This window comes from Pocillopora damicornis, chromosome 3, assembly GCF_964200805.1.
Source record: "Pocillopora damicornis chromosome 3, jaPocDami1.2, whole genome shotgun sequence".
NCBI classification, from domain to species: domain Eukaryota; kingdom Metazoa; phylum Cnidaria; class Anthozoa; order Scleractinia; family Pocilloporidae; genus Pocillopora; species Pocillopora damicornis.
The window spans coordinates 24,844,988-24,865,713 of record NC_142672.1 but is presented as its reverse complement, the minus strand read 5'-3'; the positions used below and the strand labels follow the sequence as shown (position 1 = coordinate 24,865,713).

General features: G+C 37.0%; 1 protein-coding gene across 3 annotated transcripts in view; it reads right to left on the bottom strand.

Moving 5' to 3' along the window:
* The window catches only part of LOC149048990 (NLR family CARD domain-containing protein 4-like), an 80,415-nt gene that overhangs the window by 2,337 nt on the left and 57,352 nt on the right, over positions 1–20,726 (bottom strand). Inside the window, exons 2-7 of one of the 3 annotated variants that reach the window (XM_089201410.1) lie at positions 19,556–19,875; positions 16,000–16,726; positions 7,363–7,545; positions 6,258–6,371; positions 5,779–5,841; positions 1,782–5,293 (exon numbers count right to left, since the gene is read on the bottom strand). In XM_089201410.1, coding sequence (XP_089057536.1) covers positions 1,782–5,293; positions 5,779–5,841; positions 6,258–6,371; positions 7,363–7,545; positions 16,000–16,711 — 4,584 coding nt within the window. In that variant the 5' untranslated portion in view covers positions 16,712–16,726; positions 19,556–19,875. Of the gene's footprint in view, positions 1–1,453; positions 5,294–5,778; positions 5,842–6,257; positions 6,372–7,362; positions 7,546–15,999; positions 16,727–19,555; positions 19,876–20,726 lie in introns of those variants that run through there. The other 2 variants (XM_089201408.1, XM_089201409.1) reach the window with 2 other exon arrangements.

Below are 20,726 nucleotides of genomic sequence, written 5' to 3'. Positions count from 1 at the left end.
ATAATTGTTACACAATTGAAAGACAGACAACCCTAAATATTTCTTTTTGATGACCCGGAGTCCTCGATGTAATGTTTTCCTTGACTTTCCCAAAAGTAGAGAACTCTCCTCTCAATGTAACCATACTTTTCTGACAAAACCATTTGAATTATATACGAGACACTTAAAAAAGAATCCAACTGATAAATAAGAATAAGGAAACCATTTAAGAGCGAGTAAATTATAGCGCAGTGCCGAGTTTGACTAGTAACCGTGTGTCACGGGTCGCGCCTATGAAGTTTAAGCTTTTAAAATGATTTCTTTTGATTTTTCGTTTGTTTTCTACCAGGGCGCTTACGCCTGACGCACAGTAATGCTTCATTCTTCAAGCGCTAATTTCACAGGTTCCATAACATAACGTCTTTCCTAGATCTTTCAGCTGAATGAGATGTTAATGGAAACTTCGCCTCCAAAAGGCTTCTTCTCACGACTAGTGCAGGCGCTTTATTTTGTTTAGGACGTGGTAATATTGGTCTTATTTTGGATACAGAATGGGAACATCGAGCCGAAGCGCTTATCAGAGGTGACCCATGTGAAACACTTTCTTGATTTTTTTTCCTCCTTTCCCCAGCCCCCCCTCCCCCTCCAAAAAAAAATATATCTATATATATAGTTATCCATTGAATTTTGTGCCCGCCTGTCTTCTTTTCCAATTCCTTCTCGCTATTATCTCTTTTTGCCTTATTACCAACCCCGGAGTACTTTGCTCTTTATTCTATGTTATATTTTCGTTTAACACACCAAAAAGGTTTTAGAATGTAAGGTTTGAAATAGTCATTTTAACATATTCGCTATTTACAATGTTTTTCTTTAATTTTTCTTAAAAGGAAAAAAAAATAGGCTTCTATGACAAAGGCGACCGAGGGCTCTACGAGCATCTGACAGAGTTACTCAACATGGGCAGTGCAGCTAAAGACAAAAAGAATCCAACTGATAAATAAGAATAATGAAACCATTTAAGTGCAAGTAAATTATAGCACGGTGTCAGTTTCGTCTTGGATGTTAATATTTTAACCTACAACTTTTGGTGAATTATTTCCTATCATCAGCACAAGCCTTTAAAACGTAAATTTATGACAATAGAATCAACATGATTTTCGCTTTTCAAAACACGCATTTGGATTTAACACAAGAAAAAACCTTTTTTGTTTGGTTCTTTCTATTTTGTTGGGTTAACACTTCCTGTTAATAAAAGCGAATAGATGCTGGTACAGATTGTCGGGAACAACGTCATCAGATCCAAAGCATATATGGGTTCACAGTAATTTCAAGTCACATAATCAAACCCAAATAAAAGCATCCTATAATAACAACACAAGCCTAAAAAATTCAAAGATTAACATTGCGCAAAAAAGTTTGGTCCGAGAAAAATTCTCACAATTCATCTTTTTTTCCCTCTCTTATTTCGCCAAATCTTAAAGGCCAATCTAATGAACTCGAATGAATCAAACTCCCAAACTTTTCAATTAGGTTTCAGAAATCAAGCATCCACTATACTAGAAACTACTGTCTGTAAATAATATCAAGGTTTTGAGAGCTAAATTTGTTTCTTTCTTAATTTAATCTTCAACAAATTTTTCTGGAAACCATAGCCAAAGAAGCAATACATGAACCATTAAAGTACTCAACATGGGCTGTTTACGGTCTCCGCCATCTTGCTCGAAACAATATCTAGTGCTATTCTGAGGAACGTCTAACTAAAGATTAGATACAACCGAGTGAAACAACAAAAAGACTCTTACATGGTAATCAGTGAACAAAGTGATGCCTCTTCCATTTACTGCTGTACACAACTCCTCAAGCTCTGTGTTTGTCATCTGAACAGTAGACAGGGACAGGAACTCCAGCTTAGGAATACTGCTGAGATGCTGGACCAGGTCCCTGATTCCTCGGCCAAGTAGATTGGACCCTAGTCTAAGACTGCTCAGCTCTGGTACATCCTTAAGTACACGAGCCAGTGCTGATACTTCATCTTCACCTATACTTGTACGCGACAGGCGCAGCCTAGTCAGATTGGGTACATTGCTCAGGTTCTTGGCCAGTTCAATAATCCCGTGACCTACAGCATTGTTTGACATATCCAGTTTTTTTAACTTGTTCAAGTACTGTAATGAGGCAGCCAGTGCAGATGCTTCATCTTCACCCATATTTGTATCCGACAGGTCCAGCTCAGTCAGATTGGGTACATTGCTCAGGTTCTTGGCCAGTTCAATAATCCCGTGACCTACTGCATTGTTTGACATATCCAGTTCTTTTAACTTGTTCAAGTACTGTAATGAGGCAGCCAGTGCAGATGCTTCATCTTCACCCATATTTGTATCCGACAGGTCCAGCTCAGTCAGATTGGGTACATTGCTCAGGTTCTTGGCCAGTTCAATAATCCCGTGACCTACTGCATTGTTTGACATATCCAGTTCTTCTACCTTCTTTAAGTACTGTAATGAGGCAGCCAGTGCAGATGCTTCATTTTCACCCATATTTGTACGCGACAGGCGCAGCCTAGTCAGATTGGGTACATTGCTCAGGTTCTTGGCCAGTTCAATAATCCCGTGACCTACTGCATTGTTTGACATATCCAGTTCTTCTAACTTCTTTAAGTACTGTAATGAGGCAGCCAGTGCAGATGCTTCATCTTCACCCATATTTGTATCCGACAGGCGCAGCCTAGTCAGATTGGGTACATTGCTCAGGTTCTTGGCCAGTTCAATAATCCCGTGACCTACTGCATTGTTTGACATATCCAGTTCTTCTAACTTCTTTAAGTACTGTAATGAGGCAGCCAGTGCAGATGCTTCATCTTCACCCATATTTGTATCCGACAGGCGCAGCCTAGTCAGATTGGGTACATTGCTCAGGTTCTTGGCCAGTTCCATAATCCCGTGACCTACTGCATTTTTTGACATATCCAGTTCTTCTAACTTGTTTAAGTACTGTAATGAGGCAGCCAGTGCAGCACATTCCTTTTCTCCCATTTGTACTTTATTTAACTCTAACTCAGTCAACTGTGGCACGTGATGAAGATTCTCAGCCAAATGACTCACACCGCTGTGTAAGGGGTTCAATGACAAGCTGAGTGTATGCAAGTTTGGAGAGTGGTGCAGTGACTCAGCAATAAAAGCAGCACACTTTGCTGTTAGATTGATACCACAAAGTTTTAAACTGTGGAGATTGTCAGTAAAATTAATTCTGTGAATCGGGCTCTCAATCGAATTACCTTCCGAGCCATATGTCACTCTCCCCCATATCTCAATATCTCGAGGAGCTGTTAATAAAGGCAATAAGTTCTTCAACAGAACAATATCCTCAATTGTTACATTCCTTAACTTAACCTCTCTCACCAGTGACAAAGAATGTTGTTGTGTCTGGTCAGATCTGTTCTCAGTCAGAGACAGTGCAATGTTGTTGTCCTCATTCTTTCCCAGATTATCCACAGATGGCTGAGAAGAACAAACCGGCGCTGGTATCAGTTCAGGAAGCATATTAGAGCGAAAAACGGCTTCTGTTATGTGGCGTAGATAGATAAAGTTTCTCTTTTCACTTCTTTTGAGGAAAGGTTGCGCATTGAGTAAACCGGCGTATTTTTTTAAACCTTTAATTTCTCCAGAGCACGTTAAAACGACCGCGTTCAAGTCAGACAATATGGATAGAAAATCATCATAGTAACTCTCAAGATCATCATAATTAGCTCTCAGTTCAAAAAATAAATAGTTTGGAAAACTGGCGGTGCCTTTAAAGAAGTTTTTCTCTGCAGCAGTAGACACGTCTTGAGCATAAAGCACTACAACATGGTTAACACATGAGAGAAATGTAGAATACACAGTTAGTCTGTCTGAGGCTGGACAACAAAGCAAACAATCGACACAGATTTCAATAAAGTAGCATTGTTCCTCAGAAAAATCATCGTAAGAAGGCGTCTTAGTGAAGTTGTAATCTGTGAGACCTTCTTTCTCTCCGACATAACGTAGATGATCAAAAACAATGCCGGCAGCATCTGATGACAACTCACAAACGAATTTTAGAACTTCGTCCATCTTCTTTGATTTTTCAAACGTATCCATTCCTGACAGGCAGGTGACAGTTTCATTCTTCTTAACCTTCATTTCTTGAACGATGAACCAGGCGGCGAGAAACTCCTGAACGGACTTGTGAAGAAAATACACCATCTTCTCAGGGTTCAAAGTGGAAACTTTGCAAACTTGAAAAAAACCGACATGAATAAGCTTCTCGAAGAGATCACCATGCGGAAATTTCCTGAAGTTAAAATCAAGGTTGTCCTCCAAAAGAGCATCAAAAGCAAGTTTTCCTATTTTGGAAAGTTCCTCTTGATATTCATCTATGCTTTTATCTGCTGCGTTGTCTGAGTCTTTAGTAGCCATATGATTCAGGAGAGTCTGAATAAATTCTACGTAAATTTCGCCACGAGATGTTGGTAATTGATGCTTTTTCTTCTTCCAGAGAAGACACAACATCAACAGCAATAGGGGAATCTCTGCCATCTCCTCGAGGTCATGCTTCTCCAGGTATTCAAGTAGCCCTTCAACGTCCTCCTCATCAGGAAGAATCTTACTTGCAAACTGTTTCTTCTGTTCCCTGCTATCGAACCCGTTAAGTTCAAACTGAGCGTGACTTAGAACTCTAAGCTCATCCTCTTTCACCGGCCGCGTTGTGATCACTACACAACAGTCTCTCAGTTGACTGCCTCTCCAAATCTGGTGAATTGGGGATGATTTTCCACCGCTGTACTCATCATATCCATCCAAAATGAGCAGCACTTTCTCCTGGTTCTGACGGACATATTCATACAAGTTATCGACTGCCATCGGGTCATCAGCAGACAAAAGTTCAGCGGTTTTCAAAATGCTACAGAGGTCCGGAATATCACAAACGTCTCGTAACCTGATTAACAGTAAAAGAGTGAACTTTTTGAGAATTTCCTTTTCGCCATTTGCCCAATCCACAGCTACTTTTTGAGTAAAAGTAGACTTTCCTATTCCAGGTCTTCCATATACCAGAATTCGTCTACGGACGGGATGATGTTCGTCACCTTCAAATACTTCATTGCTGTCTCCCAGTTTTTTTTTCGTTGTCCCGTCAGGTTTTTTGTGGTCTTGTAAAAACGTTACCTGTATGTAAATGTCGTTAATGTGTACTGTGTTGTTTGGGTCCCATGGTGTTATTTTCACTTGACACATGGTGTTGTAAAACGCCCTCAACTGATTCTGGCACCATTCCAAAAATTCTGTTACAGACGAGTCTGTAGACAAAATAAATAGCTTGGTAAAAAACTCCCACATCGAAAAGAAAATTACTCGAGTGGGGTTTTTAAACAGTGGGAAGAATATTTCCTTCCATCTGTAATTTGTAACTTTAATAACGTCACTCATTGATTTCGAGGGTAAATTTTCACATTTTCACACTTGATGTGGTCACTACGGTGTTTTGTTGGGGAAGGGGGTTTGATTTGCGCCTAATTCTCGAGTGCGGTCTTCGATTCTCCCGTAAAGGGAAAAAGCGTGAGCTCGTTTCACGAACAGCGGCTGGTAATCGTGGCTATGGTTCGTTCCGCTACACAAAATCCTTATAAGAAAAATATTGTTTTGTTCTGAGACAAGTGAAACTATTTCTCTGTTAAGCGAAACAGTAGCGAAAAAACTCAAATCTTAAAGAAACTATGTAACACTTGGAATCCTCCAGTAAAAAAGTCAGAATCACAATTCAGATTCTGAAGAAGACAAATACCTTCAAGCTTTGAGCGCTTTCTGCCCTGGTCCAGAAACTTGTTTGACGACTTCCTTTTTCCACCTTAAAAACATAAGAAAAGTAACTTAACACGGGAGAGAGCGAGGCGAGCATTTGATCAGTTCCTTACTAATTCAACAACTGCAGGCAATTATTTGTACGTCAAAGAAATCTCGCCGGAAAAACGTAATACTGTAAGACTAAGAAAACCTTGAACACAGGAAATTTCTACGGAAAGCCATAAAGTTTCAAAGAAAAATACTTATTCAGCAGACCAGAAAAAGCTAAACCACAAACAGCAACGCTAATTAGTTTAGTTTAAAGGAAGATATTATGAGTCAATATGCAGAATCGAGCCCCAGACCTTCGGATTCTGCGCTCTGAAGCTCTCCCACTAAGCAAGAAAGAACTCTATGGGAAGTTCCATAGTAATAAGAATAAAAGAAACAGTTTCTCACAACATCTGTTCATTCAAATACCTGCTGTTTTGGTAGACGAAACATCTTGTTGCTCGGAAGACTGGGCACTAGGGTAGGATGGCTCTACCGGAATCCCTTTACTCAGTGGTGAATGTTGTCTATCAGTTGAAATATCTTCAAGAACACAAAACCACACAGACAGCAGTTAGACAGCCTTATAAAGTTTGGGACAGACACGCGGCTTCATGTAGTTCAAACCACCAGGATTCGAATACTGCATCCTAACCTTGCTTGCAAAGTTCTCTGCTCTAACGAATGTGGGTGTGAGATTTCTTAGAATGCAAATCTACGTGAGGAATTTAAGACGCGTGTGATCTTTCCTTCATCTGCCTCAAAATTCAGCATTTAACTGCAGTCCTTAGAAGAGGTACCATGCTATAATTGGGTTAAAAAAAACTGGCACCTTGAAGTCTCAATAGACATCCTGGGAATTTGTAAACAACGATGGTGGCTCAAGTGATTACCTAACGACAAGACTTGTTCAGTTAGCAATGGTAATTTGGCTTTATTAACTTAATTGATAAAGTAAATTGGGCACCATAAAGAGTTTCTAAAGCTGATATTTCGAGCGTTAAGCCCTTTGTTGGACCGATTAGGGGAATGTGGGTTGTGTGTAGTTTCTAAAATGGGGTTCGGGCTGGAGGGCTGGAGGGAAAAGGGGGGGAGGGGGGGTTAAGGCTAGGATTTCTAGGTGTATTATGGGAGGGGGGGGTGGGGCGGGAGGTCTTTTTCCCAGAGGGAAAAATGCTATCAAAAGCTTGAAAGCATCTCACCATCAATCTTTGTAGACAGAAAATTAGAGCCCCTATATGTTGACTTGAGGTCATGTCATTATTTTCAATTTTGCACCTTTTGTTGGCCCAGCGCAACATACATAAGCAGAGCCTGTCAGATTGCTAACAAAAATGTAACATTTCTGACTCAAGAGCTGTTCTGATTGGTCAGCGCATGATCATAGGTAATAAATCATGTTTTTCATTCAGTTTTGGTAATTCAGTTCCAGCACATTTATAAAAAAACAAAACTAAGCAGCATACAAGACCAGTTAGTGACTGCAAGCATAATATACTGTAGGCCTAAAAAAGATCAAAGTTGATCTGTTTACCTTTGTAATGTGGCCAATCTTCAAAAATACTGCTCTGGTTTAGAATGCTGACAACAAGAGAAGCTGCTGTTACACTTGCAAATGTTTGCCAGTTTTCTTTCTCTTCAGTTCCATCTGCATACCCTGAAATACCCTTGACGACGACCCACTCCATTTTCAGTTCATGCGCTGCACTGAAAACTCCTGAAACATACAATAACAAGCTATTGTGAATAAAATGACAAATTTGCTCCAAAATCTATTGATTTTAACCCTTCCTATTGTTACTATTGTTATCATAGATTTGTAAGGAACGAGTGATATGTTTTGGAAAGTCACTTTACATATGCTAGGTACAAAGCTAGTCCCTGTAGCACGAGCTTCTCCCAGGTCCCATACCATTCAGCCACTTAGACTGTACTCTTACTCCCTCCACATGTATATAAAATACTGGTCAGTTCATCAGTAGCCATCTATACTCCTGGGTGTGGAGACACACTGTGAGAGTAAAGCATCCCAGCCAAGACTATAACAGTCAATCACTTTAGCCCAGGGCTTGAACCCAGACCTTTTAATCTGACTTCCAGTATGTTCAGACACAAGCCTGAGTGCATCTCTCGACACTGGTAGAAAAGCTTCCCTTGCGAAATGGCTTTTGGAATTCCTAGGAATTCCTAGGAATTCCTAGGAATAAAGGTGTGAATTTTCACGGTAAATTCGGACTGGGAATTCCTAGGAATTCCTAGGAATTCCCAACCATAACAACTCTGGTTCTAAAAACCTAGAAATTCCTAGAAATTCCCAGAAATTCCCAGAAATTCCAAGTTTAAAGCCAACAGGACTTGGAATTCCTAGGAATTCCTAGGAATTCCAACTCAGAGAACCAATGACTTTCCCTGAAAAGCAGTAAATCTAAAAAATTCCTAGGAATTTCTGGGAATTTTTGGGAATTTTTAGGAATGTTTAAGAATTACTGGGAATTTTAAGCAAAAATTTGAGGCTAATGATATAAAATAAATACTTAAAATTAAAAAAACCCAGCTAAAATTCAAGTATTCAATGAAATTTATTTAGAAGCTTAATTAAGGCTTACATGTAAAATATTTTTGATTAACATCAATGTGTGGTAATATTAGGATGGAATTTGTTTTATTTTTCTTTTCTTGAAAGCTTCATACGGATTAATCCTCAATTACAGCTATTCATATAAAATAGTTCTAATCAATCATTAAATTTGGTTTGACACAAATTGTGAATAAAATCTGTTGATTCTTTTCCATAAAATACATTATCTTAAGTTATTTTATATAGTTATATTCTTGGGAGTGAAGGGGCTAATTACAGACAAATAAAATTGATTTTTTGATTAAAATCTTGTTGTAACTGTAACAATAAATTAGAATGAAGTTATCCTAAACTGAAAACTTAGCTGCTGTTTGTACTGTTTGTATTTTTTTTCCTGGGCTCACAATGAGTTGGCCTTGAATGAGGTTGTCAACAAGAACCTTGACCATTTTGTATCTGGATTCCTTGACATCTGAATTTGAAAAAAAATAATATATTAAAATATGTATGTTTAAAGCTTAGACCAGGCTTTTAAGATGGCTATGAGGAAAAGGGCATTCATTGGATTCTCAAATTGAGAAATCTCTGTTATGGAGTTAGTACATCTCTCTCATGGATTTTACTAAAAAAGGGCTGAATACATTATTTTGTTTTTACCAAGGAGGGCTTCTTTATGTACTAAGGTTTGTTATGAATCTTGAATGTTCCCAAACGTGACTAGAGGAATCTTGAAACCTTACTGATAGGTTTATTTCATTGTAAAGCATAAGCTTAAGAAACTGCGGCATGCAAGTGACCGATTCGATTCTCAGAATTATTCTAGTTTCAGTTGCGCCGAGCGTTATGTAAGCTTAATTCAACCCGCTACATCTACTCTTTTATAAGATTTTGATCACAACGAATATCGCAATTTTTACTCACCACAAACTTTCAAAATCGTAGCTTTACAGATGGCCACTCGACCCTTGTTTGTACCGGTCCATATGTCAACTGTTGTCCCTTCTTTTAACTCCACGGCGCCAACGACTTTCTTCTCTTTTACAACACTCACGCTATTCTCGTTTTCCCATTTAACCACAATAAAAGCTATCTTTAGAAATGTTATATTAAGCAAAACAGTTGAGAAAAGCGATCAACCGATGAAAAGTACATTCAAAGATGAGCGCCAAATGGAGTCTTCTTTGTTTCCGATCGGTCAGCATTAGATTCCATCCACCAAAACCACCTTGGTCGAGAGAGACTGAGATGGAATATTTAATGACTTGCAAAACATAACCGAAGATTCTCGGAAATCCGCAAGTGATGTAGCCGAACATCCGAGGTCAGCATTAGATTCCATCCACCAAAACCACCTTGGTCGAGAGGGACTGAGATGGAATGATGGAAAAAAATTACGAAGCTACGACAACGTGCCGACTTATCCCGATGACCCAAGTGTATTATTTGTTTGGGAAATTGCGTCAAAACTTTTCACTAAAGAAATGGTAAGTATTAATTTATTGTTCGATTGTAGTATTATAAAACATTTTACGCAATTTTATGCAGATATTTCACGTATTTAAAAGGTGCTTAGATGTTACGTAGTTTTGGTGGATGTCATTAGGGAACATCCACCAAAACTTTAACCAAAACCATCAACAATATATTTTTTAAATTTTATCTATAGCCATTGTTAGATGTTCAGGGAGACAAAAGATTTATACCACTAATTAGCAGTTAGTGCTCTGGCTAATTATTTTTTATGGTGCACAATTGCTGACCGACCAAACGTTCATAATGATTATCATAACTCTTAACACATAGAATAAAGTGGTTTTGGTGGATGTTTCTCTCCATCCACCAAAACCACCACAGAAATTTCTGCTACTTCCTTACAGAAGACTGATGTGACCTGCTATTTGGAGTACATAACCACAATCTATTTCTTTGTATGTAGAGATATTTTGGAAAGTTCTTGAGTCAGCACCTTTTATTATTGAAACCATAATCATAACATGGTGCATAATATAGAATACAAAAGGTTCTGGTGTGGTAATCATGTAATCTTGAAACAGGAGAGTTTTTAACTGACTTAAACTGATTTAAACAAACATTTGCAACAAAATTCCAGGTCCAGAAATTTCTTCCACTATTTCCGCCAAAATCATAACCTTTAAGTACAACAAATCAGCACATTAGTAATTGTTATCAGGGGTCTGAAAATCCTATAAATCTTTCACATTTATTTCAAGTAACCTTTAATTTCACATGGATGAATAAGTATACACTCAACATGCAGAATGTCTTACAGTTTACAAACTATTTCCCTTTGTATGGATAGACAGTGAAAGGCCTTTGCCAAATTGGTGAATCAAACCATTGTATACCATGCATTTTGTGATAATTGTTTGTTTTTGCTCACAATACCCAGAAAAATGGAGGGGATAAATTTAAATAGCAAATTCTATGGTTAAAATTAAATAACATTGGAAGATCAAATTAACTTTGTATTGTTTAAAATTCAGTTTTGGTTTCTTGCTTATTCCAGCCTCTTGATATTCAAAAGCATTCCTTGTCATTTTTGTGTTCTTCTGTGTACATAACTTGAAAAATAAACACAGAGAAAGGAAACCACAAAGGATTAAACTTGAAGCTAAAGCAAAGTTTAAGTTGAGCCATAGCTGATCCAAATACTGAGCACTTTGTATTGTAACCCATTTAGCAGTAAAGTTTATCTATATGTCTGCCAGCTTGTCACAAGTCTTACCCCTCTCCTTCAAAAGTCTCTATAAATAAATTTTTCTTTGTGGTCCCTAATTGATGATTAGTATATTACAGCTCCTCAATTTTCCTCTCTCAAGTCAAGGTTACTCTAAATTTAACAAAGTAATGGACTTGATAAAACTCAAACTATAACTCAGCTGGCTGCTACTTGCAACCTTAATTTCTAGATATCAGTATACAATAATCAATATGTTATAAATAAGAACCCTAATGCTTAATTTTGCAGTGATCACCTTCCTCCTTTTCATTTGCAGACCAGACTGGAACCTCTATAGGTGTGTTTGCTTGTTTTGAGTGGGGATGGAAGAAAAGGAGTCATGCCGCATATCTGATTTATTAAATCGCATTTGTTCTGTTTATACATGAGTAGAACTACCTTGTTCTCTGAAAAAAATAAAATTTCTCGCATTTTTATCTGTGCTTCGCAGTCAAACTTCCTTGTGTCTTGGACAAGGAATCTTATTTTCTTGAAAACAAAATCTTTGTTTCCAGCCTTCTGTAATAGGTAAATATAACAGTGTAAGATGAGTGACAGTGTATTTCTCAAGTTATTTTTTGGAATGTGACAAAACGGAAGTGTCATAGCGTGATAAGGAGCAAACATATGATTGCTTGATAGAATGCAAAAAATGCAGAATTGCATATATTTTCTCCTTTGTCAGCAGCATATGTTAGTGAAAAGTTCTTACAATTGTTAACTTCTAAACCATCTTCAATTTAGCCAAGATTGAACTGTTATCACGTTTGTCATAAAAGTATTCTGAGATCAATGTCATATGACCCATTCATGTATTTGACCTTTCAAATTAGCAAGCCATAGTTGACAGAAACACAAAGGTTGAGGATAAAAAGAAATTATTATATACAGTATTTCTTCTGTATCTTTTCGTTTCCTTTTCTCTCCAGCTGTTCAATCTATGCCGTGCTGACAATTGAACACTTTCCTTCCCAAAATTAGGAAAGGCACACCAGTAAAAAACGAATTTTTGCTCCTTAAATATCTCATGCATCTTCCCCCAGTATTTTGTGACTTCTGTCCGAGGAAGGAGGTGTAAGCATTAAATTAACCCGAATGATTCCACGATTGTGGTATCATCCAAGCCATGCCAGAGGACTTGAACTAGACAAACTAGTGAGAATGCACAATAGCGATAGCAAAGCTTTGTAATGCTAAAGAGCTTTATCAAATATATATAAATATATGTTCCCGAAACCTTTGACAGCTTTAAAGAAAGAAAACTTCGTCGTCAATCCTGTTTCAAATTCCGCAATAAGTTTAAGCGCCTCATTAACAGAATTTACGTATCCTAAATTATCTGCATGTCTACCATCAATGGTTCGCGACTTAAAATTCTCGCTATGCTATTTCTGTTTGTTCCTCAAGAATCATGGGATTTACAGCTTTTGATGTTCGGCTACATCACTTGCGGATTTCCGAGAATCTTCGGTTCTGTTTTGCAAGTCATTAAATATTCCATCTCAGTCCCTCTCGACCGAGGTGGTTTTGGTGGATGGAATCTAATGCTGACCTTTCCGATCACGGGCATGATCACGTGGATCTTTTAGGACTTGTCATTGGCTAGCAAAGTGAATCCGCTGGCTTGCCGATTGCAGTGTTAAGAGAAGCGCCTAACTTTTTTCTGACTTCTCCGACCGGTTTTCTGCTTCTAGAAGATGGATAGCTTGGTGATATAAATAAAGATGTGAGCTCACTCTATGTAGAAATAATCGACAAGAATCGATCGTATTACAAATGCACGATTTGTGGCCGAAAGTTGTCGAGGAAACAAAGACTCGAAACTCACTTGAGTTGTGTTAATGGCAAAGGTGAGAAATAACACAAGCCAATCACAGTTTTGAATGCGACTACAAATCGTCTTTTACCCTCATATTTATAAAAGAAGGATACCACATTCGGAAGTGTTAGAGATACATAGATGATCCCAGTGTACCAGTACCTAAATCTACAAAGCTTGACCGTAGCAAGCGTTCAGCAACACGTTCCAACACCGCCATCTCGATTCCTCAGTCAGTCGTTTCCACTGAACTTAAAGCAGTATTGACAACAGAGTAGAGTGCGTCTTACAAAGGAGAAACATTTGTACAAGAGACAGGAGTAGCTATATGCGATTACAGAGGTGCGTTGGAACTCTGGTCCACAAATAGTTATGCACTGCCCGGAGTATAAAACAATTTTGTTGATAGCTGACAGACAGAGAAGAACAACAAGTAAACTTAAGAGCTGTTATTATTGAAGTATGACTGCCACTTTTCATTTTTAACTCGTGAATTGCGCGCATGCGCAAGAGCGAGTTATAGATACGATGTGGGGAATGGCATTCGCTCGCTCGCTCGATTGGTCGATTCCTGTTAACTTTTTTTAGATTTTAGGCTTTTGAGTGCATTTTATAGTTTTTGGCGAGCAATAAACAGACGAAATGGCGACCTTTGTTGCTAAGAATAGTGGTGGGGTGAAAAAGAAGTCAATGATAATCTTAAAAGAGTTTTTTTTTTCGTTTTAGTTTCAACAAGCGGCGCCAGCGACTGGCAGGCATGCAAGGATTCACACTGAAATAACAGAACAACCTTCGTTTTTCATAAAATTGTAATTTACAGTCCTTGAACTTGAAAACAATCCGAAGATTCATTGAAAATATTACTTACTGCGAAGCGCTCGGAGTTTACAGATGTTCAAAAGCTTTTTCTGTTATAGCGTGAGATTGAGGGCAAAATTGATCATTACGTTTCGTCGCGTGTGTTTTTCCTGTGAGAAGCAACAAAAGATGCCGGCGACTGACGAAATAACAAGTTAACACGAAAATCAGATAACACCTAAACAAACAATTTTAGCTACCGATTTTCAGTGGATTTTTAAAGAACAATTTTCTTTTAAGTTTCAAGACAATTTGAAGATTCAACATACAAACAACGTACTAAAATGCGAAAGTTACACACCACAAAATTGATAAATAGGCCTGAAATGAAATTCTATCTTGTTATTGATCATACGTTGCCTAGCACGTGACCTAAATCTACCCAGGCGGAGATCCAAAATGACGGTGGCAGGCTTGGCTTAGTTATATCACTCAAAACTCGTTCCAGTTTGTCTCATTTGATAAAGAGGGAATCGTTAATGTTTTCATTAAGACAGTATTGCCTTGATTTTCTAATATTTACAACGAAAGACAGTAAATTTCACTTTTCACCCACATTTACTTCCAACCTTTTCTTTTGAACCAGAAACAAAAATGATAGACGTTTAAAACACATGACATCATCCACCTTGTCAAATGTAATAGCATGATCATTTCAATTGTAATGCCTTCTTATCCCAACGTTACTTTGTTTCTTTGCTACATTAGCGAACACTGAACTACTGCTCGTACTCTAGATATGACAATCAACCACAAAATTCCCTAAACCAGATAACATTAAACATAATCTAAAAAATCATGTGTCAATTCACGAGTTTGCTCACAGAGCACTTTGATTATATAAAGAAGGACTTGTAATTTGCACCAAAAATAAAAAGATGTAATATTTTTTTGGGAGATCCAGTGATTGGGACATTTAAGAAATTAAGTTATGAAAGGAAACTTGGTTGCTACTTCTCACTACTAACAAGTCTTGTTGACAAATATTTTCAGGTCAGAGTTTCAAATAAAGTAAATTGAAGACGTCATATAAAAGGTGTTTTTCCTCAAAGGGTACATTGACTACCTCTGTCTTGTCTGCATGCCAAATGTTTGCAAAGTGTGTGGATGATCCACAAGTATTGGAACTCTTACAAAAATGTTTTGTAAGAATAAAAACAGCAAAACAAATACAGCAATTAGTCATGAAAAAAGAGCAAAAAACTGAAAAAAAGCAGCAACAACAATCATGAAAAAAGAAAGATTAATTAGGTATTGAATTTGTTTGTCTAAGGCATGAAATTTCTACTAAAAGTATTGTCAACAAAAAGTCTCTGACAGCGTTTGAGGCAGCTGAGCTTGACTATTCCAAGGTTTTCTAACAAAGGCAACCAGTAATGTAGGTTAGGGAAGTAAGATAATAATGTAATTATTGTTAATTATTGTGGAAGTTGGCAATTTCCATTTAACATAACTGACAGCTGGTTCATGAGAAAATCCATATTAATGTAAAGATTTACTAAAACTTAGTTTGAGTAATAAATTTCATGATCTTTAAGTTATAAACATGTACATGTATGTATATCTCTTGGTAAGTTTTGTATAGAATACCTTTTATTGAGCCAAAGTTTTAAGCCTCTGAAATTACTCTTTTTCTTAAAACCTTCACATTCAAGGTATTGAGAATTTCTTAGAATTTATGTGGACCTCAGGGTATTAAAATTGCCTCAAATTAAATTCCCAGAAATTCCCAAGAGTGCCACACTTCTTAAATTATAGGTAGTTTGTAAAACTGAGAATTCCTAGGAGTTCCTAGGGATTCCAAGTCCTCACAAAACTGGAGTCTTCCTTTCCCAGAAATTCCCAGTAATTCCAAGCTTTTTAAATCAGAGTTAATTTGCATAGTTGGGAATTTTTGAGAATTCCTAGGAATTCCTAGGAATTCCTAGGAATTCCCAGAAATTCCCAGAAAACTGGGAATTCAGTTTGCAAGGGTCATTTGCATAATTGGGAATTTTTGAGAATTCCTGGGAATTCCTAGGAATTCCTAGGAATTCCCAGAAAACTGGGAATTCAGTTCGCAAGGGTTACCCACCACAGAAGTATCAACTCTCTCTCCCAGAAAACAAATGTACCAAAATATCTCTTTGAGAAGATTTTACAATAACAGTTACTCCAAAGGAAAAAGAGATCTTACCCTCTCCTTCAGTTTCAATTGCAATTGCTTCAGGAAATGACTTCACTAGTTCATCTCGTCGCCACTCAGCTTGTACGAGCTCAGAACCACTCAAAACCTCACCACAGTGGACTTCAACTTTCCTTTTGTTAGGGTTCTCTAAGGGTGGATTCCAACCATAACCTGCACATTTGATGAGTTCAGCAATGTCTCTGCTGACAGGAGTTATGAACCCACGAAACTTCTTTCCATCCTGTGTAACCTTCTGATAGGAATAGGTTGTGAGCTTTTCTGATACAACCACATCCCCCAGCTTTGTTGATTCCTGATTCATACCACCACAGTGGCCCACAGAAAAGACAGCTTTTGGCCTCAGCTGAGTGACAGCATTCTTTACAACAGTCAAAGCACCACCAGGAACTTTAGCACCCTCTGAGCATTTCATCAAAGCAACTTTCAGTTTAACATCTTGATCATCACCAATGCTTCCAAAGTATACATGACCAAGTCCTTTAAAATAACTTCTGAATGGATCAACAACGTAATAGTAGCAACTTAAGAACTCACAGTCCTTCACTGTTAACAACAGAATGTCAATTGGGAGTTGAACATCCCTCCAGCGTTTAGAATTCTGGGTTAGTTCACTTATCCCTGGAAGACTAATACTGATCTTTGGTGGGTCACCATAAATGTTCTTTGAACTGTTCTTCTCAGTTCTTGCAGTTTCTGACATATTGCCAATCAGCTTCTGAAAATAAAAGCGACAAAGAAACATGTAAAAACTAGAGTTTAATTTGATTGAATTTACCATATTTAAGCCTGGACACAATAAATAGCCTCCAGTCCTGTCCATTTAATCAATGTTTAATTGATGCAACTGTAGAAGCTAAGGTTAATTTATTTCAGAACAGAATTCTATCAAGGATAATCTGCTTCACTGCAGAAATCCACAAAGACAATCCTTTTTAAAATCATTAGTCATAATAACTGAAAAATACAAAATCAATCACAGTGAGTGTCAAAGCCAAAATACAAATATAGATTTGTGTTTTTGTATGACCTTGTACCATATAAATGTAAAATCCCAGGAAGTTTTATGAATAATCACATCTGATGGCAAACATCAAAGAAAACTGGACACATCTCCAGTTTGTACAATTAAGCTTATACTATACTTAGATCAAAATATATGATAAAGAATATCAACCTAAGGTCTTGTCTCAAGCCTGATGCTCAGAGGTTGCATAAAATTTATTTTTCAGTTTAAGATCCTTTTCTTAAAGGCAGCCAGTTCTATTTTTCACACTTTTTGAAACAATATATTCTTATCAAAGCACTAAGTGATAATTTTAAGTTTTATTTTAATGTGTTTGGATGGTGACACTAATTTATTTACCATGAGCGACAAAGGAAACAGAATAGTGTGTAGCACAATTCCAGCTTGAGTGTTGAACACTGCAATGGTCCTTAACCAACTACTGATACTGATTCATTTTTGATAAGTGACAAAGGAGACAGGACAGTGTGTGTAGCTTTAACCATTTCTGCTGCCCAAGCATAATAATGATGGTCTTTAATTAGCCACTGATACTAATTTATTTTTGATTAATGAAAAGTAAACAGTATAGTGTGTGTAGAATTATTCCCACAGCCTATGCATATGATGGTCTTCAAATCAGTCTGAAAGGTAATCAGGTGGAGGATTGGAGCTTTTGGAAAGAGAGAACTTGAAAAAAAGTTTAACAAATAATTCTCAGAACAGTGCTGTGAGAAAGGAAACCTACCAAAAAGGTAAAACTTTACTAGTTGGGGATCACATAAAACCCAACAGTTTCCATTGTTGAGCACTGCTTATTTCAGTGTAAACCATGAAGATGGGAAAATTGACATCAGAAACAGGCAACAAAAATTGGCATTTGGTTGCTTAATGTGTATTAAACAATGAACTGATCTTCTGCATATTGGTAACAGGATTAAAGAGCTGTGAAGTCAGGAAGTGAATCAAAGCATTAACACTTGATGAGGCAATTGATAAAACCAGAGCTGGAAAATTATACACCATTGAGCTAAAGGACATAGACTAAGGGAACTGTTTTAAGAAGCACCCTTAAGTACAGTCAAGAATCAAAAAAAGAAATCTGACACCATGCAAAAGGTACCAATGCTGAGACAGTGGAAATCCTATGAAACAATGCACATCAATTTCCTGCCTCTGGAAAAAATGTAGCAATTAAGTGTTGCAAAAAGAATTATTTGTTACAATATGCACAGCCCTTGTCAGTAATGGAGGAGATAAGATCACAAGGGAAATTTTTAACAAGGAACTGATGTGTCAAAGAAATCTGCCACTTTCAATCAAGTTGACAACTCCGAATCAGAAGCAGATAGTGATCATACCAAATACCTAGTGGAGCCTCAGCTAAGAGAAGGTGAGAGCTGTGAGTGGCCAGCAACACCATGCAAACAGATTGTAGCTAAGAGGCCAACTGACTAATTATGGAAGATTACAAAAAGCATTAAAAACAGATCAAGCCTGGAAAACATCCAAGCTATCTTGAAACCCACCAGTAAACTTTGCTCCATGCATGTATGTGTAAAGTTTAGTGTGAAATTGACATCACTTAATGGGTTCAAAATTTTGGAAAATCAGCTATAAATTGCTCTGAAATAAAAGAATGAAGCTCCATATACCTGTAGTAAGGCTACTTCAAGATTTTTTAATGGCTTGGTAATACAAAAGAGTGCTACAAAAACAGCGACCTAAATCAAGTCAGCAGGAGTTGAAATGGTTTGCTTGGGTGTAATATTATCAAGCATGATATATTAAAGTTAATTAAACACCTATATTGCTTATTTGTTGTGATTGATGAAAATGATTAGCATTGAAAATCAGTTTAAATCTTAACCACTTCATCTGTAACAATGAGTAGGTATAAATGGGTAGTCTGCTTAAGGATTTATGCACAACTGGAGGAGAAGGAGTTGAGTGGCTGCTCAAAAACCTTTTGAGTTTTCTCAAACAATCTATCACTTGACCAAGGGATTAATCCCCATGTTCCTCATCACTTATTTCTTGTTTGCCCAGTAACCATTCCAGAAATCTTTGTGCAAACACAACTATATGATTACTGGCAACTCTTTTGTTGGCCAACTCAAAATAAGTGGAACAAAATCCAAGTACATGTAAGGTTAGTTTTGTTTTGACTCTGTAAATTGTCTGTGATGTACTTATATTCCTGAACATTCATACCTCACTATGCTGTGTTATGCTAATTCTTGTTTACATATAAAATTGAATATGATGTTATCTTAAAAAAGTTGAGAATGTTAACCATCATACTGGTGTACAATGTATCCTTACACATGTACATGTACTGTGTAATAGAGCTCAAATCAAGTAGTTGTGGTTATCATTTGATACACTTTGTTGCAGACTACAGAAGCTCTATTGTCGGCTAAAGGTCTATTTATTATCATTATCATCATCATCATCATCATTATTATTATTATTATTTTAATTTTTTTATATATAAATTTATATCTAGATGTCAATTATACATACAAGATAAACACTCACTTCTCAAGTTGCTTCTCCTGTGAGATGGTAGCAGTAGTTGAATTAAACTCTCCGGTACTTGCTGTTGCTGGATTGAATCAATAATACCATCCACCAGATAAACCACTGACCCAGTAGATTGTGTGGCAGATTGTGTTCACAACAATCTACTGGGTAGTGATTAATCTGGTGGACAGCAAAAAATTCAACTGGCTGTTGGAAAAATAACTGCTCTCTGAGAAAATCACTGTAAGTTGTGGCTGTTCAGTAAGTCAAGTATCAGAACACTTGCAGCTGTTGGAATGGAACTTAACCAGAATTCAGAATATTCTGGAACTCAGCTGCAAGGAAGTAAACACATATAGATCAATTATTATTATTTATCCAATAAACTGAATTATATGTGCATTTGATGGGTTCTTACATCAAAATGTGGTAAGTACATCTGTAGCACACTAGACTGCACCTCATGTGCCACTTTTTTGTTCTTTGCACATTTTGACATGAACTATGATCTATACCTAAACAAACACACAACAACACAAAATCTATTTATCAAATAGAATAAGCATTCATTTAACAATTGAATTGGCATACATCATTAAAAAATTACAAGTTGTTCAAACATTTAGTTTTAAAATAATGTAAAATTTGTTCTTTGCTCCTGAACACCTGAATGTGTAATTAAAACAGGATCTCATCTCTGAGTCAAATGTCAAAAACAAGAAATGTTGCAGAGAGGAACAAAAGCCCTATAGCAACAACAGAAAAATGTTTCTGTACATGATGAAAATGTTGAAGTAGATGATTTGCGTCAGCTGTTTGTAAAGTTCATAATTTAGTTATTTCATGAATATCTCCCAAGATCTGATTGATAATTCTCTTCTCTTGCTGCTACACATTTCCTTGTAAACTGGTTATAAGAATTTGGTGTTCAATCAAGATAATATCTTGTACCCGATAAGCTTGAGTAATCTCATTACCTTTTCACTGGATAATGTATCAACACTATAGGGAGAAGTTACATGTTTATCACTTCTGGGAGTGAAAGGGATATTAACATTTAAACAGGGCACTCACAACATGGTGATTCTCAGAGAGGCTTGTTTACAAAAGTTAAAAGCAAACACATATACTTTAAAAATGCATACAAAGACAAAATATCACAAACAAAATTCCAAAGAAAAACAAG